The sequence below is a fragment of the Arvicola amphibius genome, chromosome 3 (genome assembly GCF_903992535.2).
Source record: "Arvicola amphibius chromosome 3, mArvAmp1.2, whole genome shotgun sequence".
NCBI classification, from domain to species: domain Eukaryota; kingdom Metazoa; phylum Chordata; class Mammalia; order Rodentia; family Cricetidae; genus Arvicola; species Arvicola amphibius.
In genome coordinates, this window is record NC_052049.1 from 124,239,481 (window position 1) to 124,266,801 (window position 27,321).

Consider the following 27,321-nt stretch of genomic DNA (forward strand, 5'->3'; position numbering starts at 1 on the left):
GTTTGCACAATGAAACTAACAAGGCTCTCAGTAAAACATGTTTCTCAGAATATGTGACTGGATGTAGGAGTGCTCACCATGGCAAAGCTGGAAGCAACCCGCTTGGTACAGTGGTCAACCATGCTCTAGGATATCCATGATGCCAACATAAAGGCCCGGCAAGTCTCCAGTCTGGCCTAAAAGCCTTCCACGTTCTGCTGTGAGAGGATGGGAACACTCTAGGGAGCAAAAACCAAAGCCAAAGCGTTGCTGTGGAGGGCATGCTGCTGCTGGGTCTGTCCTCGGGGAAGACACAGACTCACCTTGAGGCATTTTCTTTATATACATACTACATTTTTAAAAGGTACCAATAAACTTCTGTTAATTATTAAGACAGAAGTTCTGCTGACCCAGTAGCAGCAGCAGCAGGACCAGGGCTCACCAACCCTGTGACCGCATCCCAAGTCACATCCAGGCTTATCATCCCAGACAAGCCAGGGACCTCATCTCAGGCATGATGGAAGTACTTCTGAGTGTTGGGACAACCTGAAGAGGCTCCTACCAGCCAAATCCTTAGTCCCTTCAAAATGACAATGATAAAATATGAACTGCTGACAGGGACGGGAACTCACCAGCACTATAGGGATACATAAAAATAATAAATAGCAGGAAAGGGAGGAAGGCTGCCGGGATGAGAGACCTAGATCGGAAAAAACATTCTTTGGCAAATATCTGCCAACTCGGAATCCTGCCAAAGTTGGAAATATCAGCAGCTAGCTATATATCTAGAGATCGCTTTTTGGTTGAGAGGAACAAACGGTTGACCAGGTGCCCCAAGTTACTTATACCCTACCTCTTCTTGTCACACTGCCCTGGACTCTGCAGATGGCATTTTTCAGTTGGCACTGACATCTCTGAAGGGGCTGCCAAGGCTGGAGGGAGGACTTATCTTCTGGCATGGGTCCAGAAGCACCCTCCACAGGGGTGGCAGCCACTCTGCAGAAGCCTTAGCCTCAGGAGAACCTCTCCCGGTATCTAAGTTCTTTGAAGGCCTTCTCCTCGCAGGGTCCTGAGGGTGGTAGCGATTTTCTTTTGGGCTGTTTCAGAGTCCTCTCTTTACTCCTTCCAGGAGGTAAACCACCTTTACACAAGTAAACGGTTTAAAATCTCTGGCTACACCATCTCCTTACCAGACCAGGGGCTCTCAATGAACATCACAGCGGGGGCAGGTGGGCATTAAGCCCCACTCCCCTGTGATGCCCCAGGTGAGCCTGGCACACGGGCAGTCTTCTATCTGGAATTCCAAAGCATCATCAGGTACATCAGATAGGCTCGCAGTGCACGGTGTCATCTGAAGGGACTGTCATCTTCTATGTCAATGTCACTCAAGACAAAACCATGGAATTACTCCAGATCAGAATGACAGCTGAACAGAACAGCTGATCCCAAGGGCTCTGGACTTGCAGAGAGGACCAACACTGCGGAGAACATCACGAGGCCAACTGGAATGAGTGGTAGATTATATCATCAGCACTAAAGGGACTGAATTTGGCACCTGTATCGTGATTGTCAGAGCTATCTTGGGGAAACACCTGCTCATACTTGAGGGACAGGCCCTGGTGTCTGTGGAGAGTGAACCAGCACATCTGAGGACAGGAATGACTCATTAAATAGCGCAGAGGTCGACAGGCATATCTGGGTAAAGGATAGAATTCTCACATGCAATTTCTATTCTTTTTTTTTTTTTTTTTTTTTTTGGTTTTTCGAGACAGGGTTTCTCTGCAGCTTTTTTAGAGCCTGTCCTGGAACAATTTCTATTCTTGCAAGTTTCTATGGCCTTTGGAACTATTTCCAAATAAAATTTTAAGGACAATAGGACGAAGCAGTGGTCCTCAGCCACAGCTAGCCCTGGAAGTGCCTGGCCCTGCAGCTCTTGATTCCACCAGGTACTTCCCGTTGTGCAGATAGCTGAGAGATACTGGCTCCCAGGAGCTCATTCTGTACAGCTCCTCTGCCTCTGAAAGGTAAGCACTGACCTCTGCCACACACGGGACCATGAAGACTGCAGGTGCAAAGAGCTGGCAGAAGTTTATTTGTAGGGCACCGGCCAACAGAGATTTCCCCTGGTGATTCTCAGGCCAAGAGGAAAACACATGTAAAGCTGGCAGGGGCAAGAATGAACCACCCAATGATTCCCCAGCTCCTGACTCCCCCATGCAAGGAAACAGTTAAGTGTGAGCATCAAAGGAGTGTGGAATTTGTTCAAAGAGTGGTTACCACCGGCACACTAATAAAGCTGTCCCTACTCCAGAGCTGGCTGTACAGAAAGAGCAGCTGATGTTGCTGACTCCATATTGCTAGGCTGGGTCTCAACCTGTGACAGGAGATCCATAGAACAGTTATCAACAGCTACAGCGACCGTGCTGTGGAAGGCGGCTGTAGTGAAGGGTCACAAGAGGGACTGGGACAGAGGTCAGGAACAAATCATGAATCCTGGTAGCTCTGAAATAGGGGAAGCCTGTGCTGCTTCCACAGGATTTAGGCTCAACACCTCGTGGCACATCTCCATTTTCAGGAGACTTAAAAAATATTCAGGTAACTCAAAATTGAAAGGCCCCATGCTTAACATGAATTCAGCCCTAGACATGGTCCCTATTTGTCCTCTATTTCTGTGACTGGCTAGTTCCCCAGCTGACTGAGCCAGAAATCTGAGATTCATCTCTAGTGCTCTCCTCTCCTGTGCCTCACATGCAGGCAGTGTAAGCTCTGCCATTTCCTCTTCCGGTCGTCCCCAACAGAGCTCTACTGTACCACCCCACTGGACACCTCATCACATTCCCTCCAACTGCCACAGGGACCATCAGGGCAGGCCTGTAAGACCAGAGGACCTGGACAGCCTGTGCATCCTCCCCAGGTCCCACAGAGCCTCTCCAGCTTCTAAGTGACGTCACTAAACCCCCATCTCTGGGTGCCTCCTCTGGGCCCTGATTTACACTACCATCACTGCACTGACGGAATTTCCCTGCTCCTCTGTCTCCTGTGCTAGGATTTCAAACTCCTTGGGACGAGGACGATGCCGTCACTGTGTCCCCCCAGGCCCTGCACACAGCAGCTCTTCTAAAATACTCTAGAAAGCACCTGTGCTCTGCTGAACACCACGACCTTTAGAATCTGGCAGCAAATAATGAACACCGCAAATCACGACAAACTGCAGGCAACAGCAGCATTTGAAACATTATACTGCTGCTCTGGAACGGAAATATCCCCAAATAATTAAAAACTACATGGTGAGGGCTGATACAGAGTTTATTGAATTAAATTTTTCTATTTACAATCGAGATCACATCTACATACTATTTTGCTAGTCTACATGGGTACATTATCTCTAACGAGTTTAAGACTGATGATGAATGGGTTCAATCACACAGAAACTCACACATCCACACTAATTGCTTTAAAACAGTAGTGCATACATTATAGTCCTCCTATAAAGCCAGCTTTGATTAAAAACCACTAGTTTCAAAGATCAGTCTCTGATTTTGAAGATGAACAAAGACACACTGTATGATTCTAAAATCTATGTTAGCCATTTTGTACAACTGCTATGTTACTGTACTATAGTATATATTCTTTAAAAGGACACTGATGAGGGACACCAGACAGCTGGCGTCCTCCCTCTCACCCCCAAACCTTTGGCCAAGAGTTTTCATTGTGAAGACGAAAGGGCCCAGTGCTACAACATTGTCCCATTACTCCTTGGAGGCGACAGAAGCAGGCCCACACCCTCCTTTAGTTCTACCACACTACAAAACTTGTGAATGGTTCTGAGATTAAGAGCACGGAAAGTCAGCGAGAACAAGGAAGAGAAAGCCAGAGGTGGGTACATGAGATGCCAAGCTGTGTCCAACACCAGTGTACATGTGCTTTGACTAGATGAACTCAGGAGCCAACTGCCACAGGCCTGCTCAATTCACCTTCCAGGTCAGAACAAGGATATTAAAGATAAGCTCCGGCGTGTGCTGCCTGCTATGCGTAGGTTCCACCCGTGATGAGGAGCTCATAGGCAGGGTCTCTACTCCGTCTGCACAACACAATGCACGCGCACAGCATGCCCAGCAGCTGCAGGAAGAAAACAACATGAAATGGCCAACGACCACTTGGCTAACGTGTACGTCTTTATTGGCAATGAAGTTATTTCAAGTCTTAATGACCCGAAAATGTCAAAAAACAATGAAAGAGGAAATTTCTTACCAACACATGATATTTAGTGGAAGTGGCTAACTACTAAGCGTAGCTTCCTGCCTTCCTATCCAGGAACTCTGTGGAGCTGGCACCACCAAGGCTCTTTTTATTACGATTCCCCACTAATAATACACAGCTGTGCTCCCCAAAGCAGCGTCTATGGTGATGGCCCGAGTCTGTGCACATGTGGCCACTTGATGTAGCCACTGCCACTGAGGAGATGTATTTTACAAAGATGTACTTTGACTTTAATTAACATGTGGCTGTGGCTCCCAAGCTGTGCAGCACAAGTCTAGTGAAATCTGTTTGATGGTGTCTCTTTAAGCATCTGGATTTGGTGGAGAGGCTTTATCAAAAATCCACAAAAACTCAATATGGTAGAAAGCCAGTCCCAGTGCCAAAAATGTATTTTGAAGGCTTCTGTTTATTATTTACTACTTTTGATTCTGTGACATTAAGACATATTGCTTGTCAAGGGCCACTACTCCTTCATAATTTTCCATTTTAGCTAAATTCTTCTAGAGTAGCATATTAGAAAAAAGACATGTTACCATATTAAACTATAATATTAAAGAAAGTGATTCCAGCTGGGCAGTGGTGGTGCACACCTTTAATCCCAGCACTCAGGAGGCAGAGGCAGGTGGACCTCTGTGGGTTTGACGTAAACCTGCTCGACAGAGCAAGTTCCAGGTCAGCCAGGGCTACACAGAGAAACCCTATCTCAAAAAAAAAAAAAAAACCCAAACTGCCAAATAAGATGTTCTACGATATTCTATGTAGGTAGGGGTGTGGAAAGAAAGTATTCTCACACAAATTAAAAAACATTTTGTACTGGAAACACCCTTTTCTGAGAAATGATTGCAAAGTACCTACCAATACTTATCAAAGATCCCCACTCTTCAGTTTCACAGCACACACTTTACTATAATAGACCGTGACACACACAACAGGGAACCACGACTTGGAGAACTGCCTCTTACCATCAACTGAAGAATCCCCTTAAATGGGAGAGTATACAGTCATGAAACAGGGTAGATCTATAATACCCATCTGCTTTTGAGAAACAGTGTACAAACTGCATGATTCTCTTTATATTCATTTTGAACTGGTGAGTATTAGAGCTAGAAGCCCATTTGCAGTAGGCATGTGGTGGGCAGGATAGTTATAAAAAGGAAACAGGAGGAAATGCCGTGGTACTGAAACCACTCGTTGTTTTTTGTTTTTTTTCTTTTTTCTTTTTTTTTTTTTTTTTTGGTTTTTCTAGACAGGGTTTCTCCACTCGTTGTTTTAATACTACTGGTGCTGGAGATGGCTCAGTGGTTAAGAGCACTTCCTGATCTGGCAGAGGAAATGGGATGGCCTCTGGCAGGGGACCCAGCACACCATACGGTGGCTCACAACCATCTGTAACCCCAGTGTGAGGGGATCCAACAAGCACACACATGAATGCATGCAAACATTCATCCACTAAAGTAAATAAATTTTCTTTGGTTTGCTTACATGTATGTGAACCCCATACATGCCTGGTGCCCACTGGGGTCAGAAGAGGGTGTTGTTTTGGATGGTTGTGAGCCAGTATATGGGGCACTGGGACCTGAACTGGGGTGTGAGTCGTAGACACCGACTCAGGTTACACAACTGTGTAGATACCTGGATCGGATTAGAGAACAATGGTCATGGACCCTCACAGCTCTGTAAACTGTTGTCATTCAAGGTGGGCAAAGCAGTCAAAGGATTTCAACTAAAATCATTTCTTAAAGGTGGAATCTACAACTACCTCAAAACAAAAAGCAAGGGCCAAAGCAGCATCCTGTAAGCTTCTAAACGCCCCCAAATACTGGTGTTTATCTAGCAGAAGAGCCCACAGAAACTGAGCAGAGTGAGCTGTCTCTACAAAAGGCTCAGGGGGCCTAGGGAGAGATCCAGCACGTAAGGCATTTGCTGTGCAAACGAAGACCAGAGCTCGGATTCCCAGATCCCATATAAATGACAGGAGGCCCAGCCAGCCTTCGAGGGAAGACATGGAGTCCTCAGAGCAGGCTGGCTAACAGAGCAGAGGGTCTATGTGCACGTGCACACAGAAACCCTAACCCTAGGGTCAAGACAGAGACACAGACTTTTGTCAATTTAGGTATTTTTTTAATTACATTTTTATTTTGCATGAATGTATGAGCAGCACAAGTGGAGGACACAGTACAAGCTGCAGAGCTGTTCTCTCCTACCACATGTGTCTCCAGATCAAACTCAGGTTGTCTTGACAGCAAGCGTCTTTACCAACCAGTGAGCCATCTTACTGACTCCAAATAGGTGCTTTTAAAGTTAAAAAATAATTAAAAATTCAAAGCTAATTTAGATTGACCAAATGTGTATTTACACAAAATACTATCTAGTCATAAAAAAAAAAAAAAAAAAAAAAAAAAAAAAAAAAAAAAACCAAAAACAAAACCCTAAAATCCAGCAGCACGAGAAATGGAGGACATTTAGTGGAATGGCAGAAAACTATGCCGCACATTCTCACCCATATTCAGAAACCAAGTTGATCTCCTGGAGAGAGGTAGACCAGGGGTGACCAGAGATTAGAACAGGAAGGATGAGGGATGAAGGATGGAGGGGTTTTAGAAAGGAGGATGCTCTTAAAACACCCTGTAGCAATGGGGGGATAATTAAGAGTTTATAACTCACTATATTTTATAATGAACCAGAAAAGTTTGTACCACATCTGTTTAAGGAGAAATAATCTGATTTGGAGATTATACAGTATATACATATGTACTGAATTATAAAATGGTACCCTACAAATATATGTAATTATGTGCCAACATGCCTTTTGTGTTGTTTTGTTTTTCTAAGAAACAAGCTCTTGCTCAAACTAGGATTGTGCCCTAGCTGACCTTGAACCCCCGTTCCTCCTGCATCAGTCTCCCAAGTGCTGGCATTACAACTGTGTACCACACACCTGTAAGTTTTATGTGTTTGTGGTATGTGAGGATGTGCTTGTACATTTGTGAGTAGGTCAGAGATCAATTTCAAGTACCCATTAGGAGCCTTCCATTTTGTTTATTGAGACAGGGTCTTTTATTGGGACTTGGAACTTGCTGATTATGCTAGGCTGACTAGCCAGTGAGCCCCAGGGACCCCCTGTCTTTGCTTCTCCAAGGGATGGAGAAGGGATTTTATGTGTATGGGTGTTTTGCCTGCATGTATTTCTATGTACCATGTGCGTGCTTGGTGACCATGGAGGACAGAAGAGGGTAGGAGTCCATGAAACTGAAGTTACGAACAATTGTGTGCTAACATGTGGGTGCTGGGACTCACATCTGGGCCCTCTGAAGAGCAGCCAGTGCTCTTTAACCACGGAGTCATCTCTCCAGCCCCCGTTATCCTCACCCTACCTCTCAAACTCATGTCCTCATGCACTTTATCAGCTTCCTAGTCTGGTAAAGTGTGCTCTTGGCTGCTACACCTTAAAGGCATGATCACTGAAGAGACTGGCAACCCATCTTCCCTATGCTGCCTGCTCAGCACACTCCCTCAAGATCTTAACAAATCAAAACCTTGATTTGTACTATTATTAGAACTTCAAATACAAAATTCCTAGTTGATCACTTGTTTGTTTGCAAAGAAATGTAACATCATGCTGATTAATAAGCTGATGAGGGATATAAGAAAAAAAGGTCAAACCTCTTGCTTACATTAAAAATCCTATTACAATAATCAGCTAGGGTTTTCTTTTTCAGGGCTCTTTTTGGTCCTACACAAACGTGGGTAATTTAACAAGGCTAGAGCAAGGGTTTGTAAACTTCTCTTAAAGGATATATGATAAATATTTAGGCTTTCTGAAACAAACCTGGTCTCTGCTGCATCCACTCAACTGTGCCATTTTCTCTCTGTATTCTACCCACCTAGAGCGCCAATTAGTCATGGTTTGAAGAAGAATTACAAATGTGATCTGAAAATTCCAATTCTTTGATTTGTAACTGGAAACAGAATACAAAGGAACCAGAGTCCAGGCTCTGGCTTTGCATACCTGTGTGACAGTCATAACTATCCGCACTCTTCCTAGTTTGTGTGACAAGACAAATGGGAAAGGAATGGAGGGCCTTTAAGCATTCTTTTCTAGTCTGGAAATTCCATGGCATGTACAACTATAAAAGCTGTTGTGTCAGGGCTAGAGATGGCTCAGTGGTTAAGAGCACTGCCTGCTCTTCCAAAGGTCCTGAGTTCAATTCCCAGCAACCACATGGTTGCTATAGTGGACTCTGATGTCCCCCCTTCTGGCATAAATGCATACATGCAGATAAAAAACTCATATACATAAAATAAATAAATCTTAAAAATTAAAGCTATTGAGTCACCTCTGTCATTATTAGTATCCTACACTCAAAACAACAATCTATAGCACAGTCTGAATACCAAAACCTTAGAACATTTACTGGCACTCTTAAAGAAAATACATTGGGGAAATCTATTATTTTACTTGAACCAAAATTTTTTATTTTCCAAACCACTAGGTTTTAAATCTGTGAAAGCTCAGAATTCCTGACTCAGCCTTGTTCATCTAAAAAACAAAACAAACAAAACAAAGAAACAAAACTTATGTACCTTTATAAGCTACTAAGTCAGGGCATGGCTGTCGAGACAGCCTTCCATCAGTCTTCCACATGCACAGCCGCACACTTCCCGAGCAACAACCATCACAATCCCAAACGTTCTACTGTATTCTAACAAGTACAGCTTTGACATCACAGTCACCAAGAATGCACAGGCCAGAATTCTGCGTGAGAAGACTACTCTATTTTATTCACTTTAGCTAAATGAATGTGTTTGCATACATAATCAAAATGTGGAATACAGCCCTGTTGATCACCAGATTACTGCTATGCTAAACCACAAAGTAAATACTCAGGATGGCAGAGACCATAGCAAATATAAAGCAGGCTTTTTAATGATCATTCATTGCTGTTTGATACCAGCAAAGGTAAAACAATCCCCCCCTGCCATTTTAAAAGGTACTTTCCATTAATACAACAGCTCTCTGGCTCAAATATGCGAAGATCAGGAAAGCCAAACAACTTACATTTAAAGTAATAGTTCACAGCCTTTAACATAACAATTAAAAGGTGCTTATAAGATTATTGAGTGCTCAGAAACCTATTTCAAGAACTAAAAGCTTTTTTTAAAAAAAAATATACTTATTATGTATACAGTGGTCTGACTGCATGTATGCTTTCATGCCAGAAGAGGGCAGCAGATCTCATTACAGATGGTTGAGAGCCACCAGGTGGTTGCCAGGGAATTGAAACTGGTGACCTCTAAAAAACAAACAGCCAGTGGTCTCAACCTTGAGCAATCTCTTCAGTCCCTAAAAGCTTTTTAAAAACTGTTCAAAACTGCTGGGAGGTGGATGTGTGCACAATTTTAATCACAGCACTCAGGGAGGCAGAGGCAGGTGGATCTATGTGAGTTTGAGTCAGCCTGGTCTACAGAGCAAGTTCCAGGACAGGCACCAAGCTACATAAAGAAACCTTGTCTCAAAAACAAACAAACAGAAAAGCAAAAAAAAGCTCAAAAACTGATTCTGACCAAAAAAAGCTTTCCAAACAGTTGGCTATTCTCAATTATGTTAGCCCAACAGAACTTATAACATATACCGTACAAACCTGAGAACCTGGGAATGTAGATGGCTATGCTGCATGCAAAGTGTTGTCCTTTCTAACCTAACAGCTTTCCGGGGGACTAAGAGATGAGGGTTGCATTAGCTGATGGAAGGCAATTAAGCAAGTAATGAAGCAATTGCCAGATAATTTCACCTACTTGAATACAAAGACTATTTTCACTAGCAGAGCAGGAAAAAATGGGTTCCCTCGGCTACCAACGCTGGCACAGCATACCTCTGTGTGTGCCAAGTGATGTCAAGGGCTTCTTCTTTACACATACTAAGTCTAAAACAACTAAATCCACCAATAGAGAAAAGGGTAGAGCCTCAATTCTTACTGGGAGACCTTTTCTATAAAGCAATAAAACTGTTCCTTTTAGAAGAGAGTAGTATTAAAGGTCTTGATATATATGTGTGTACATGCACACACATATATGTACACACACACACCCCCTTTTCAAGAATCGGGCACAGGAATGCCCCTGGCATGTTTGGTTTTTGAATGGTGTTATCACTAATCAATACAGGAAAATAAGGCAAAGACTCCTCAACACAATTCCTTCCCATAAAGATCACTGATTTCTTTAAGGCATTCTGGGTCTAGATCCAGAGACCAGATTTTGGGAACTGGTGGCTGGTGCAGAATCACTTCTAAGCTACCCCCACACACGAAGATTCACTCACTACTGAAAACAGTGAGGGCCAGTGACACGAGGAGACAATCACCTCTGGCCGCAGCTCCTTGGCTTGCCCTACTCACCTGAATGGCCGCAAAGGCCAGTGCTGCCCAGATCACATGCATCAGGATCTCTTGTAGCTTCTTCACGACCAGAGCCTCACATCCCTGCAAACAGACAGCGCGTTTAGGTTAGACTGCTCCTCAGAGGAACGCTGCACACACATCCCTACTCACTGACAGCAACGGAAATGAAAACACTGTGACGATCAGAGCACTTATAATGCCACAATCAAAACAAAAGATAACACACTAAAAATATCTATAGTGAAATGAAATGCCATGACAGTCAAGTTGAAAAGACTGCAAGAAGCCGAGGACAGTGACCGGACAGTGAAAACAGTTCAAACTCACCTCGGCGTAGAGGTCGGAGGGGTTGGCCAGGCTGCCGTTGCAGCTTTTGGCAGTCTCTTTGCAGCAGCTAAGAGGAACACTCTGGTTTTTTGTTTCTTTGAACCAATCTGTATTTTCCCAGTCTGAATAGTTATGAATTCCACAACAGTGCAACTGGTAAGAGAGAGATTCCTTAGGTAACGCAGGTGTCTGTGCTGAGCTCTGTGCACTGCAGAGCTTTAACAACTACTCCAGAGCAGTGCTTTCAGCAAAGCTTTCTGCAGCGAAGAACACGCTACATCTATACAGTCCAACGTGCAGCCACTAGCCACCTGAAAATGAACTGAGCACTCAGAAATGGTTAGTGTGACTGAAGAAGAGGGCAGGAGGAGGGCGCAGGACGGGAAATGATGGATCAAGATGCACGAGGTCAGAGACACACCGAGTAAAAAGAAGGAAAAAAACTTTTTAAAGATTTTGTGTATGTGTGTGGATATGGGCATACAAGTGCAGGGAACTATGGAAGCCAGGTGTCAGATGCCCTGGGACAGGAGTTAGGGGTGGTTGGAAGCTGTTCCCGTGAGTGTAGGGAACCAAACTCAGGTTCTCTGCAAAACAGGACGTGATCCTAATCATCTGAACCATTTCTGAACCAACTGAACCATCTCAGTCTCCAAATACTCACACCTCACATGTTAAAATATCCAGCTTTGAGTTAAATATCACTTCCAATGGCAAAATGCTTAAGTTTTATTTGAAATGTGCGTGACTTAATTTAAGAATATATATATGTGTATATATATATATATATTCAACTAATATATATATTAGTTGAAACAAGACTGGCAAAAACAATAAAAAACAATAAACTTGGAGGCAGAGCTGGAGGAACACCTTCTCTTACAGCTGTGGAGGTAAACACAGTCCACATACACAGGAAGAGAAGAACTAGTTTCTGTGGACTCAGGCATGACAGCCTTCAAGGAAGCTTACCTGTCTCTGTACATAGTCAATAGCACGGCTGGCGGCATCGGAGTTGGTACCATTGTAGGTTTTATATACTTTCTGAATGCTTCGATCAACTTCATTCTCCACCTGCATCAAAAGAAAAGATTCCATCCCTCGAAAATACTGCTTAAAGTAACATCAGTCAAGGTTACAACTACAATCCCTAAGTAGCATGCTTCCAAGTTCTCCGTACATTTACAGTAAGAAAGAGACTTCCTGCTCCAGTTAGATTCAAACTAGCAGCAAACAGTCAGACCTATTAAATCATATAGGTTAATAGCCTTTGCAAAGACTACGCGAATGAGACAAGCAAAACAAACCACTTGGAAGGAGCAAAGCAACTGTGTATTGAGGAGATGCCCCCCCACATGTGGATGTCAAATGTCTACAAAAATAATAATATCGGTTATGTCAAGAACAGAAGCTTTATAAATAAATGCTAATTAATTTTAGGTATTTTAAAGCAGTGGCTTTGCTGAAATAAGCCAAAATAAAATGCTGACCCTGGCCAGATGAAGCTGCTCTACGCCACCTGAAAAGCTTAAGCAACCCCAATGCCCCACGTGTATAGTGAACAACACATACCTTTGCTCTGTACACGTATCCCAAAACCACAACAACAACTTCTGTGACAAAAACCAAGAGCAGGATGAAGACAAACTGTAAGGAAAAATCATCGGAAATTAGGTAGAGATTAAAAAAATAGTTGTAAATGTTTTCTTGATTAAAAGAAAAGTATATGGGACAACCTTTAGAAGTTTAAAGCATGTGTTCATTCTGGTGTGGCTTTAAGAACCAAGGCGTCTACGTCTACAGAACTTTGCTCTCAGTTCAGGAAAGAGGACCAGATGAAATAGCCCCATGGTCTGACATGTGGTGAATGATGGGTTAACTTACCGTGGCAAGCCCACAGCGGCTCTCCCGGATTGTAGCACAGCAGCCAATTAGGCCGATAATAAAAAGCAGGGCTCCTACAGCTATGATCACCACAGCAGGGAAGAGTGTGTACACATCCTCAAAGAAGTGGTCATAGTCGTCGTACGTGATGAAGACATAGGCTCCCACATAGCAGAGAATACCAGCTGCCCCCTATAAAGGCAAATGGAAACCTAGCCTGAGAACCATCACAGCAATTTTTCCTACTCCTGTCTGGGTTCTAAGTCATTTTCTTTGAATGTGTCTTGCGTATTCAAGGTCATCCCTGAATCCCCAAGGATGACGTGGAATTTCCGCTCTTCCTGCCTCCTCTTTCAAGCACGGGCACCATCACCTCAGTGTAGGTGGTGCTGGGGATCTAAGCCAGGGCTTTTCTCATGTTATACATTCTACCAACTGAGCACATCTTCAACCCAAGAGGCTATGGTTGAGACTTTCCATCATTCTTAAATCAGAAAAGCTAAAGCATTCCTGGTTCACTAATAAAAATGCTTTTGTTGTTACTGTTTGAGACAAGGGTTTCTCATTATTGCCCTGGCTGTCCTGGAACTCACTCTGTAGACCAGGCTGGCCTCGGAACTCAGATCCACCTGTTGGAATTAAAGGCATGAACTACCACCCCAGCAAAATTCTTTACTAGATAAAGTTGCAAATTTTCTAAATCTCACCTATTTTTCAATAGAAAAAAAATATAAATAAATATTTAAAAAAATATAAATAAATATTTAACTTGAATAAATAGCAATGACAAGAATGCACTTAAACTGTATTCTACAAGTAGAGACAATGGACAGAGTTAGGGATTGCGCACAGGCAAAATAACTAAAAAAAAATCTCTATTTAGCTTTCTTAGAAAAGTATTAGTAAACATGAAACCCAAAATATGCTATCCTAGAGACTGAGACAGTAAAGCAAAGAGTCCACGCTCAGGCACACTGCAAACTTTTCCCATCTACCTGTTCTTTAGAAACACGCCCCTCAAACTTTCTTGTGAGTAAAATCACCTGAGGAGCTCATTAAGCTGCCGGTTTTGACTCAGCAGTCTCAGAGGGTCTGAGATTCTCCATTTTTAGCAGGTTCCCACCAGTGTTGTGGCTACACTTGGAGTCACGGGTGCTGAACACTTCCGGGGAAGGTGAGCACAGAAAGCCTAGTCCAGCTCCAGGCCCCTTCTCCAGGGCACTTTTGGTTTTACCAGCACTGGGCCCCGCTCTGTGCTTACTGCTACCAGCACGTAGACAAACAGGCACACAGGGCAGGGCTATGCTAAACTGCTGTCTAAGGAGCAGAACTTGCAGAGCTGTCACACAGCTGTGATTTCACACCTGTGAAAGACTAAACATATAAATCTTCAAACTAGCAAACCACTTCCACAGTTAACACTACAGATTCCCACTCAATCCTCTGACCCTGAAAACTCAGTTCAGTCTGTAGTTTTATTAGGTTCAGTATGCCTGAACCACCCACACGTCTGTCTTCTTATAATACATCACTACAATCACTGTCAGATCTGGAAAAAGAAGATCCCAGTAACCTGATTTATGTACATGCGCGCACGCGCGCGCGCACACACACACACACACACACACACACACACAGAGAGAGAGAGAGAGAGAGAGAGAGAGAGAAGAGAGAGAGAGAGAGAGATTTTTTTAATGTAAAGAAACTTCAGGCAGTACTCTCTTGGTACTGCCTCGCCCTCCACCCTACTGTGTATTCAGTAAACTATTTTTCATAATTGAAGTAATGTACTAAGAATAATTAAGAATAATAAAATGTGAATGAGCCTGTCCTGGAACTAGCTCTTGTAGACCAGGCTGGCCTCGAACTGAATGGAGACTTTTTTTAGATCACCTCTTGTCCATGGCTAGTTTTCTTCTCTTTCCCCTGGCTGCTCTTTTCTCACTCTCATGACGGATTCTTCAGCTCCAGGGTGCTGTCACACTTCCTCATTTCTGCCTCAAGTCCAGATAACTTGCACTCAGCCTCTTTACTGCACCTCGAAGTCACCTTACTGCAGCGCTTGTCTAAACCTAGGCTACCCTGCCTCTTAATCCCTGACTCTCCCTGTCCCTTAATATGTTCTTTGTGAGAATTACTGTTAAAAATATGAACAGGGCAAGGTATAACATGCAAATTTTAATGATTTGAACTGTTTTGTCTCTACATTCTGAAGACTCCATAACCCTTCATAGACTACAAACCTGATAAACACATCTCCTGCTTCACCTCTGCTGCTGTTCCACTAATTCAGATGCAACTTAAGGGTCACCGCGTTCTTAGAGAAGCCTTTCCTAACTACTCACCCTCATCCGTTCTCTTACTGCCCCAAGAATACAAACAGGGCGTTTTTAACAATGTCTCAATTTAACTGCATTTCTTAATATACCTCCTGGGCACAAACTGTGTCTGTTTCTCTTTCAGCCCTGCATCATATGTATCACTTCAAGCAGTGCCTGACACAAGCAAGTATCATGGAAGTTTACAGAGTAACCTCACCATACCCTCCACCTCCACGGAAAGGACAGGAGGCGTTAGCTGGTGTGCTCAGTTTTCAGTTCACTACTTAAATACAATGGTATCTAATTGCGCTTACTAGACTCCAATGGGCATCACCTCTAGAAAAGAGTGTAAGTCACAATCTGTAGTCTACCATTAAACAATGCTACTGGACCTGCTGGAATTCACAACTACATATCTGCTTTTGGGGTACACTGTGAGATGAGAAAAAAAGATGAGGCTTAACAGTTTGGAAGTATGTGGACTCTGTAAAAAAGTCTTATTAAAGCGTTCTCTCAACTACATGTGTACATTATATAGTCACAAACATATATATTGTATGTATATATATAATAACATTTTACTAAAGCAACTAATTCAGTCTTTAAACTCATGAATTAATCAAGCTGTACTCACTGCTTTCACTAAACAAACTTTACACAAGAACTGTTCCTATAGAGTTATTTCTTAAAAGGCTTGTGGGGAGGGGGAGGGGCGGGTGTGGTGGCCATGCTTTTAAGCCCAGCACCCAGAAGGCAGAGGCAGGCATGTTTCTATGAGTTCAAGGATTGCCTAAATCTACACAGTGGTTCAAGGTAGGTAAGGACTACAGTGAGACCCTGCCTCAAAAAGAAGGGGTGGGGGCTGAGTGGAAACTGTGGCATACATCTCAAAAACAAAACAAAAAAGTTTAAATGAAAATGAAATCTGGGAGGTGGTAGTGACTGGAAAGTTGCACACACTACTTTCCAAGGACCCGAGTTCAGTTCCTGCCACCCACATCTCCAAAGGATCCAACATCCTCTTCTGGATTTTGCAGGCCTGTGCACTCATGTACATATGCTCACCCCAACACCCTCAATATAAAAATAAAAATACAAATGTTGTTTTAAAGTGAGTTCAGCCCTAGAGTGATACTCAGTGATTAAGAGTATGTACTGCGCTTCCAGAGGGCAATATAAGTCTGTCCCAGGATCCATACTGGGCAGCTTAAAACTACCTATTACACCTGTCCCTGTCCTGGGCCATTCAGGACCCTCTTCCAGTCTCCACAGACAACCACATCTACATGTATGTGTGTATGTGCACATACAGCACAATTAAAAGTAAACCCCTGGGTTGGAGAGATGGCTCAGCAGTTAAGAGCACTGGCTGCTCTTCCAGAGGACCAGGTTCAATTCCCAGCACCCACAGGGCAGCTCACAACTGTCTGAAACTCTAGTTCCAGGGGATCTGACACCCTCTTACATACACAGGCAGAAGAAACACCAGTGCACATAAAATAAAAATAAATCTTAAATAAATAAAAATTAAATCTTTTTTTTACTTTATATAGTACACTAACCAATTGTGTCATTAAGTCCAGCTAGTAAATGAAGTTTTAACCTAAATAAACCTGAATCAAAATATAACAAGAGGTTAATACATCTCAAAAATATACAGCACAGAGCACTGAGGAACCCTTGCATTTTAGAAACAAAATGAGCTTTTAGCCTAAAGAGATTCCTATGAAACTCACACTTAGTACAGCTGGGAATGGGTCAAGTGAAATGTCTCTTGGGCTGTCCCACTCTGACCAGAGTGAGGCAGGCACTCATGAAACTACAGACAAGAATGTAGAAAAAACAAACCAGAACTAGATGCAGCAAACCCAATGGAAGGCAACGTAGGTGACCCCACTTGTAAATACAGCTTATTGTCTGAAAGATGACAGATGACTCAGTCTGTGCTGGAAACCATTCAACAGGCAATGTTCACAGGAGAGGAGACTGTAACAGTGTCTTCTTCAACATCAGTAGGAAGTATGGTAACAGACACACCAAGTAACACTGTGCTCACTGCTGAGAGCACAGCATAAACAGGGTGCTTGTTTCTTATAAATGATGTTGAAAAGAGTAGCTGTTCATTTCAAATAGTGGCCGAGAAAACTAAACAGTTCTAAGTATCTGCCATAATGATGCCCATTAGCATAAAAAACAAAAATAAAAAATAGCCAAACGAGATAATAATTTGCATGGTCAGTTCAAGGAAGAGCATAAATAATTCTTACTAGTGATGGGAACCTTGTAGTCACTCCGATTATTAATACAGACAAGGCATTATTTGAAAAGCTACATAAAATTAAAAGGTGAGCTTGTTTAAATCCTGTTTGCAGGGCAGTGGGGATTGGACCAGGGCTCTGCCAACAAAGCAGCTGCAGGGAAGGGAGGGAGGGAGGGAGGGAGGGAGGGAGGGAGGGAGCAGCAGTAGGGCAGGGCACTGTGGAACATGGAAGCCTCTGACAGGTCAGGTCACCGCTGAGAGAATCTGGGCCTATAAGGAGGATCTGTGCCAGGGCAGTGTACTAAAAATAAGCATCCTTTTTACAAAGTACAGGGAAATTTAGGGGAAAGGCTAAGGTTTTTGGAGAATAACCATTCTTTTACTTTGCCCATGTTTTATATTAAGTCACGGAAGTTTAAAACTTTAGGTGTTTTTCTGTTAACTGCATTATTCCTCTATAAACTGAGCTCTTACAAGTTTCAAAAGTGTGACACTAATTCTATCCTTTTAATTTTCTCTACATCTACACAAGTGTGAATGTGTTCATGTAAGAAACTTCACTCTTACATAACATTGCTGTCTTGATGTCTACTAACCAAGGTTGGTGGTTTTTGTTATTAGTGGGGGGTTAACTCAACTCTCTGGCAGGAGCAAAAAAAAAAAAAAAAAAAAGACAAGCCAATAAAATCCTAAAACCCACAGAACTATTCCCTCATTGTCCAAGCTCTCTAAGACCTACCTCTGCAAACTGGCAACTTAAAACTAAACAGAACTGTTTAAAACTGGGAGATAAAATTGTTCTGTTGCCAGTTTATCCACATGGAAATTCAGAGCCGTGACAATGGAAGCATCCCACAGAATGAGTATGAGGCAAAGAGAAGTCACTCCGAGGGCAAGGTGTGTCAGAGACACAGTGATCATGTCTACTACCACGGCAACAATGGATCAATACAGAGCAGAGCAGGGTCTATCTTAACTTCATTGACCTCAAAGCTCAGGGCCTAAAGATTCTGTATAAATTGCTCCTTCAGAGTGATTTTTGCCTCAAAGAATCAACTGATAAAGAATAGGGATTGGGTAAGACGAAACAGAGGAGAGCAAAGTACTATGTACTCTAGGTATTATAAAAAGCAAAATTCAAAGAAGGGGAGAATCAGAAACATTCAACACACACATTTAATTCTGCATTTCCTGTGCAGCCATGTTAGATTTATATATACATCACTATTTTCCTGCAAGGAATTATTGGTGATTCTGTACAATCTGTCTCTGAAAGAAACCTTCCCAAAACTTTACCTTCCTGCCATCAAGACTACTTTAGAAATTGTAAAATCTTTGTTCCACTCAGGCTTACTCTGATAAAATGGTTCATGTCACTAGGCATTACTCCTCTACTAAGTAAGTACATAATTACCCCTTAACTTATTTCATTTATTTTCTTGCCATCTTTCCAAAAACAACAGCAATAAAAAGACTATCCCAAAGACACTCAATTCTTTCAGAAATCAAGATTACTTCTACATAAGACCTTCTGAAGCTACTACGACAATGACATAATTTTCTATTTGACAAATTGGTCAGTAAAGAAGTAAAGCAGAATTCAATGTATACCAGAGGGATTATAGAGAAATACAAAAGTGTGTTTTTGGGAAACAATCCACAACACATATCAACTTTACTAGACAGCATTTCTATATAGTAACATCGCTTCTAGGATTGTTCATTTGTCAGAATACCATCACAAAATGGCAACAGCAAAAGCAAGAACCCAAAGTCTAAGGGCATGCTTGCATTATAGCCTCGAACACTGAAAATACAACGTAGTATATGCATTAAGTACGGTGCATTAAGGGGAAAACTACGTATTTTAGCATCAAAATATTTTTAAGAAAAAGTTGATATTGTCTGAAAGATAAAATTATGAGTGTTTAGTTCTAATATGTTTAAATATTTTCATGTATATATATATATTCACATACTTGCAGACATATATTTAAAGTTATGTCTAAAATTAAGCCCATGCTGTTTTGTTTTCCAGATTCTTAGATCTGTCTGTCTTTAAACATATAAACTAGGTCTCTCTTCATTCCCACACTTTGGGTGCCTGTCAACTGCTCCCATTTATTGCTGTTTGAGGTCTGACTTTGACTCAGCCTTTGAATGTTTTCTGATGGATACTTCTTCCAGCACACATTCTTTATATTGTAAAAAAAAAACAAAAACAAAAAAAAAAAACCCTTTCTCAAAGCCTACTTGGATTGCAGTGTCAAGCTACTTTTGCAATCAATATCACTGACATCATTGCCACTATTCTTAAATATTTTAATCCTCTTAAATTGTTATTTTGATGACATTAAAAAGGGCATGCTCCTCAATTCTACTGTATTTTTACTTTTCATTTGGTCTTTCATACTCATTGTTGATCCAATTAATTCTGTGTATGCCTACCTATCAGTTGAAAGTCCCACAGTTCAGACAGCAATGAAACTGGAGACTGACTAAAGGCCTCAGACAATCCTGAAGCCAGCTGTAAATCAAGGAGTTTGAACTTGTGTTTGAAACCTTTAGCTGCCCCAGCCCACTCTAACTATAAAAAGTCAGTTATTTTAGGAGTCTGGAGTGCTTAAGCTTTCTCATGTTAAAGTCTAGCTATGTGTTCAAATCAGTAGCAGCAACTATGTAAAATACATGTCAACTATAGTCTCCTTAAATTAAAAACAAATACATAAGCACATTTCTCATCTACTGAATGTTAAGCTATTTAAAAGAGTGTGAGGAAGAAGATGAGCAGGAAGAAAAGATTTTATCAAGCTAAATATAACTTTTATCATGACAAATTGACAATTTATAGTTGTGAAATCTGTTCATTATATGTTTAATAACGATTAAGATCACATCTCTGAAGAAAGACCTATCCATGGATATAAATCTCTGGATGAGTTCAGAGATAGGAAACTTGGTTAAGACTCCCTCCCCTCTCCCACCAGTTGAGCAGCAGAAATGACCTTGTGCTGAGGTCGGCAGAGTAGCTAGTACATCATTGCTGACCGACTGCATGATTCTTACACTGTACCTGTTTGGAGCCAAGGAAATGTTTATGGGATTTTCTGGGGAAAACCACAACAAAAAACCTTAGCTAGAATCAGATTTTATAGCTTAAATTCATTAAAACACTTCAAAGAACAAGAAATATTCTAAAAGATAAGCATTCTTTTGGGGTTGTTTGTTTTTCAAGACAGAGGTTTCTCTGTGCTGCACTGGCTGCCCTAGAACTCTATGAACTCAGAGATCCACCTGCCTCTGCCTCCCAAGTGTTGGGATTAAAGGTGTGCACAGACACCATCCAGTTCTAAAAGATATATATTCTAAAGGAGATTTAAAATCCCGTCATCCTGTGGTACTGTGTAGTAAAAGATTGTATGCATCGTGCAGTCAGCTGACAGTTTCAGTTCTGACACAAGAAAAGAGAAGTAAATAAAATGTATTATTTGTCAAATAAAAAATCTAACAAAAAACAAACAAAACCCCACTTCATCCTCAAACTGTAATCACAGAGCTCTCCTAAGGCTCTAAGGTCTACCTAAATCTGCAGATCTCAACCTGTGGGTCACGACCCCTTTGGGTTGGCATTTGTCAATACCAGATATTTACAATCATAACAGCAAAATTACAGTTACAAAGTAACAATGAAATAATGTTATGGTTGGGGTCCCCACAACGTGAGGAGCTGTATTAAAGGCTGCAGCATTACAAAGGTTGAGAACCACTGCCCTAAACGATTACTCAAGGCCACAGACATGACTCAGAACTCAGAGTCAGAAACCTCTACACATCAAAAACAAATGAAGAGAAGCTAGGAAGCCTTTAAGACCAAGACTAGGAGGGCAGAAACAGGTGGATCTCAGGGTCCAAGGCCAGCCTGGTCTACAGAGTAATTTCCAGGACAGCAGGGACTACATAGAAAAACCCTGTCTTGAAAAGCCAGGGAAAAAATTAAATATATTTACAGTATGCACCATGATTTGCTTCCCAACAAAGTTGAAGTTCTTTCCTTAACAAACTGAAAAAGTACCTTAATAAACAGCCTGTTGGCTGAAGAGGTGTTACAACATCCTCTTTTTAGAACAGTCACACAGACAGAAGCACAGGAAACAAAAGTACACCAACATATCCTATTTATATTAGCCTATGCAGACAGAGGACATGTCAGAACACAATGGGCATATACTCAAGGAGGTCTGTGTGACAAGATTGGAAACACTTTTACTTTCTCTTTTAAACTTTTTGTTTTAGAACTGTCTATTTTTATCTTATGTGTGGGTGTTTTATTTGCATGTACATCTGTGCACCATGTGCATGCCTGGTGCCCACAGAGGTTAGAAAAGGTCATTAGAGCCCCCAGAACTAGAGTTTTAGGGATAGTTCTGAGGTACCATGAGGATGCTAGGAATTGAACCTGGGTCCTCTGCAAGAGCAACAATTGCTCTTAACTGCTGATCCATCTCTCCAGCCCTTTTCACTACATGTTCTGAACCAAGAGCATGAAGCATAATCTATATGCTCTTACTTGGTAATTTGAACATGCCAAGTATACCCTGGCTTTATGATCTAGCTACTCGTCAGTCACCTCTTACAATCACCTCCAAACTGGTTTCTTATATTCCACACTTAGACAAGCCTCTGCCAACCTCAAGTGGCCACCAGATCACATCCACATCACCTTGGCTTAACTTTGTGGTATTCTCCCCATTTGTCTTCAACCTCCTGTCTTGTTCCCCTTGAAAGTTCTCTAGAACTTTTCTGCAATAACAGGTGTGCAAATGTTTATATTTGCTTAATAAAGCAACTTTCCTTAGTTATACACATCCACACAGGAAGTATGCTATTTTAAAAGCAGGATACATTTTACACAGTTTACCCTCTTTGCACAGTGGTTATTTCACATGAATAAGTCACGCTAGCACAGGCGCTGGACATTCTGGACAGACATCTCCCTACTCCACGAGTTGTTTTAGCGTGACTTCTCAGTACAGATGAAACACCAGACAAAACAGAAACACAAGGGTAGACGTCTACCAGCATGGACAAAGCTTTCTGCTACAGCCCCTGTAACGCCTAACATAAATATGTGCACAGTAAATACCAGCCGGGTGGTTTTTATGATAGGGCAGATAAAATAATTTGTGTAACACAGAACTGGATTAAGTACCTAATAACCTATCAGAATAAAAGTGCAGTATTAGACGTTATCAAGGGCTGTGGAGATGGTTCATGCTAAAGGGCTTGCTACACAGGCAGAGGCCCTAGGTATGACTCTCCAGAATCCAAGCAGAACTGGCAAAGCCCTGGTGCTCTTTTGATGAGATGAGATGCTGAATCCCAGGAGCTCGTGGGCTAGCTAATGTAATATAAGCAATGGCAAACAACAAAAAGATCCTGTCTCCAACAAGGTGGAAGAAGACTGACATCTGACCTCCACACAGATGCATGGGATACAATCATGTATGCTCATACATGAACTCAACACACACACACACAAAAACCAATAGGGTTTGCTAAACCTATTCATTTCAATATGTTTCAGATGAAGTCTCCTGGGTCAGATCAAATAACTTAGTAAATTAAGAATCCTGCCTGACCTCGGTACAAAAGTGGATTATTTTACCAACAAGCATTATAACAGCCTTCAAAATATAGCCTTTTACCACAAACCCACATAACCTTTAACAAATGCTCACAAACCAAGCACTAACACATTTATATTTAAAGCTTTACTACTCTACAAAAACAGAAGATTTGGAACTGGAAAGATGGTTCAGCAGTTAAGAGCACTGGCTGCTCTTCCAAGACCCGAGTTCAATTCCCAGCACCCACACCGCAGCTCACAACTGTCCTTAACTTGGTATTGGACAACTTCTTCTGGCCTCCACAAGCATCAGACATAAAAGTGTACAAATGTACATGCAGGCAAAACATCCATACATAAAAATTTTAACTTTCAAAACATGTTTTAATGTTGCATTGCCATTAAAAAAGAAAAATCTAAGACACAAATTGTATGCCCTTTCACTTGTCAAAAGTTATCATTTAAGCCATAAACCCCTAATGGCCTGGGGGTTTGCCAAAGAGCAGAATTTTTGAAATAGCTGTTTCAGGTCACTGCCATCAAGTGTGACTACCTTTGTTCCATCTTCAGGACCCACATGGTAAGAGGAAACAACTCTTGACCTACATGAGGTTGTCTTCTGACCTACACACACACACACACACACACACACACACACACGCATGTTGTGGCATCATACTGGTGATCACGTGCATGCACACACAAACATACAAATAAGAAGAAAGCAACTGTATCTCTTTTCAGAGATACAACCTCCCAAACTACACTAAATCTACATTAATAGCTTTGGCAGACAGATTGTTTAAAGCCCAAGTACTGGCATGACTATTTCCATATCTCAGTCCATTGGACAGATTGCCAAAGGAACCAGTATATCAAGATATAAGGTTCTGCCAAAGCAATTAAACTTTTAACACCTACCAAGGGTCAGCCAGTACCAACAGTGAGAGGCAGTGTGAGCAAACTGACCAAGGAAATTTAAACTTGGCAAGTTTGGTGTATCCTGTCTGTGAAGAGGATCCTCATTCTTGCAGTTACACATTTCTAGGTATTATAGGGAGGGAGGGATCACCTATAAGAACACCCTCAATATAAAGGGAAGAATGTATTACACTTTCTCAAGATGAAATCTGTTAACAATTTAATGTACTTCCTCCTTCATGACTTCAAACTCTTAAACTCTTCAAAGCTCTTAAGAGCTGAAGAATATAGTTCAAGTGTGGGTACAGTTTCTACCAATGTGAAAATTAGTACATTTTAGAGAAAGGAGCCTCTAATGTGGCCTAACAGCCATTGTCCCCGAGCCTCATGCCCTTTCCAAATCTGTTCAAGTCACAACTTCCTCCAACACCACAGGCTCTAGCAATGGTTCAGCCACCTGGGTTTGAAAACAGGCCCTGCCACATCTTAGGTGTGCTCCCTCAGCTCCCCAAGCTTTAATGCTCCTGTCTGTAATACACACAGCAATACTCCCAGCTAAATGACACTCGTGTAAGCTCTGATGACGGGCAAGCAGGAGGCACTGGGCATTATCAGTACTGCCCGATTCCAGGTTTGCCTACAAGCCAACACTGTCAGGAGATGCGCCTAAATACTGCTGCCTCCACCACACCATGGATTTTCTGCTCACCTTCCTTCTCAAAGCTCACAGAAGTTTTTACTATTACTATCTCAGGTAAAAGTATACTAAATTAACAATATGATGTTGGCCTCAGCAACACTCACTAAGCAGTTCGCAGCATTAACTTTCACTGGGGTGAATATACTTATATACAATTTCCAAGAATTCATAAACAAGCACTCAGAATAATTAACTGGTATTATATATGTTGCTATATAATAAATAATATTTTTGACTAAAGAAAACAGCTCTGTATTCCCAGTGTTTTCTCACATTAACACAAACAATTAGGCTCTGAGTGTGCTTGGCCTAGAATTCACCTAATAAATATTCTTCAAAACCAAATAGTTACTTGCATAAACTCCAAAGGTTTTTTTTTTTTTTTTTTGGTTTTTCGAGACAGGGTTTCTCTGTGGCTTTGGAGCCTGTCCTGGAACTAGCTCTTGTAGACTAGGCTGGTCTAGAACTCACAGAGATCCGCCTGCCTCTGCCTCCCGAGTGCTGGGATTAAAGGCGTGCCCCACCACCGGCAGGCCTCCAAAGGAATTATTATGAATACAAATATCCATAAGAACTGAGGTGGATACAAATATCCACATCAAACCAGGTGTGGTAGCCTTCACTAATCCCTGTACTGGGGAGGTGAAGGCAGGTGGATCTTGGAGAGGTAGGAGGCCAGGGGTATCTCATTAGCTACAAAGTGTTTTTCATTTGGGGGTCTCTAAAAATATTTTTCCTCTTTAACAGCCATGTAATTTAAAGGATCAGGAACATCTGTTCTAAATTGGAAACAAAATCTCAGGAATCCCAATGCCACACAGGTGATTTCAAGAAGTTCAGTCTGAATCTTAAGATGCGTCTTCAGCACAAACAACCACAGAGCTAAGGGCCTAGTTATCCAGAATAGCCTATTTAGCGGCCGGCAGTCGGGATAGAAAAGGTTGTATTCTTTGTTAGGGGCAAGAGGAATAGGAAGACTCTTGCCAGAATAAGTGTGCATATTTTCCAAGGTAGGCGCTGAATTCCGGGAATGGGGGTGGGGTGGGAAATGATGATATACTACAGTACGGTCAGTGGAATTGTTCAAAGAACATTCTGGGTACTGTGGACAGAGAAAACTGCCCGGGGCAAGTGCTATAATGAGACCAGCCTGAGGACATGAGGGTCAGTCAGGTCGCAAATCGCCAGTAGTGTGCCCATAACTACTAATGAACCAGAAAGCACCCGGCACTAGGATGTGCGCTGTCCTGCATTACACTACAAACTTTCCCTTACAGGATGGGGCAAACAGGCTGAACCCTGTTCTACTGCTGAGCTGTTCTGTGCTAATTGTTAAATAAAACAAAAAAAGATGTGATGGAGGATACGCTTAAAAAGAGTTTTCCTGGTGCAAAGTCCAGAATTCAAGAGGTAGAGTCAAGGAACAACAGGTTACTACAAAACCCCGGGTGAGATAAGGGCCTGACCACAAGATAGGCCGGCTATAAACACTTCTTCCCTAGGGCACGTACGGGGGAAAAAAGCAAAAGCAACCTTTCATAAAAAGTGAGTTCATTGCTTTAAAAATCTCATGGCAGCTGAAACACTTAAAAGGCTTTATAACTGCTGGCTACTCAACCCCGCGATAGCAATTTTCTTGATCAAAGAAATGCTTTTGCTGTCTCAGGCTGAATTCTTTCAGTTTTCTGGGCTGGTTACCAGCCACCCAACTCTACACAAAGAGCTCTAAGCCGAAATTCCTGGCCCAGGACTCAACCGGCGTCCCCGCGTAGCTGCTACACGACTCTGGGACTGCCACCGGCTCTGGGAGGGCTCAGACAAAGACAGAGGAACCCGACTCACTGGGCAGTGTCCCATTTCAGGCCTGGCATCCCGACAGACTCGGCCCCGGGAGCCAGCCGAGCGTCCCACAGGCTGCTCCGACCGTGGCGACCCGCGTAGCCCTGGCACCGTGCCAGCAGGCCCGAGTCCCCGAGCCCTCCGGTGTGCACCGCCCTGACCTCCGTCGGGACCGGGAAAGACCCCACCAAAGGGCAACCAGGGCCGCAGGGCCCGGGCGAGCCCTTGGCTGGCTCCCGCGCCCTCCCAGTCCACCCGCTCCGCGCAGAGGCCTCCCGAGGCTGGGGCCGCCCGCCAGCTCACCCAGAAGATGAGGTTGAGGAAGACCAGCACGGTCTTGGAGGAGGTGATGCCGCACTGGCCCATGGTGCCGGCGGAGGCCCGGCTGGGCGAGCGGAGCGGAGCGGCGCTCACCGAGCGAGCAGGCAATGGCGGCGGCGGCTCGGCGGAGAAGTGCTGGGCCTGAGCCGCGTTCCCGCAGACCCCCGCGCCGCCGCGCGCCGCCGCGCACCGCCCCAGCAAGCACCTCGCGGCTGCGTGCCGCCCGCCGCAGCCCCCCTAGGCCGTTCCCAGGCAACCGGGCCTCGCGTCTGCGGCCGCTTCAGCCAATTGGCGCCTCTTAAAGGAGCCGACACCTCGGAGTCCCTTTTTCTTGCCTCTGTCCGTCCTTGGGGGCAGATTCCTCTTTTGGGGAAATTCTGGTGGGCCAAACACCCCCCCCCCTTCCTTGAGTTACTTTTACTAGACCAAATGATTCATAGACCACAGAATTCTGTCCTGTTAACTACTCTTCCCCAGAAAGG

The 27,321-nt window shown here is 42.9% G+C and overlaps 1 protein-coding gene across 1 annotated transcript; it reads right to left on the reverse strand.

Annotated features, from left to right (window-relative positions):
- Nucleotides 1-3,267: 3,267 nt before the first annotated feature.
- Nucleotides 3,268-27,017, reverse strand: Tspan3 (tetraspanin 3). The gene is made up of 7 exons (XM_038324389.1): nt 26,822-27,017; nt 12,852-13,043; nt 12,540-12,614; nt 11,940-12,041; nt 10,968-11,120; nt 10,638-10,721; nt 3,268-4,098 (listed from the first exon to the last, which is right to left on the reverse strand). Exons 1-7 carry the CDS (start codon nt 26,882-26,884, stop codon nt 4,006-4,008), a joined length of 762 nt encoding a protein of 253 aa, XP_038180317.1. The 5' UTR covers nt 26,885-27,017; the 3' UTR covers nt 3,268-4,005.
- Nucleotides 27,018-27,321: the final 304 nt, after the last annotated feature.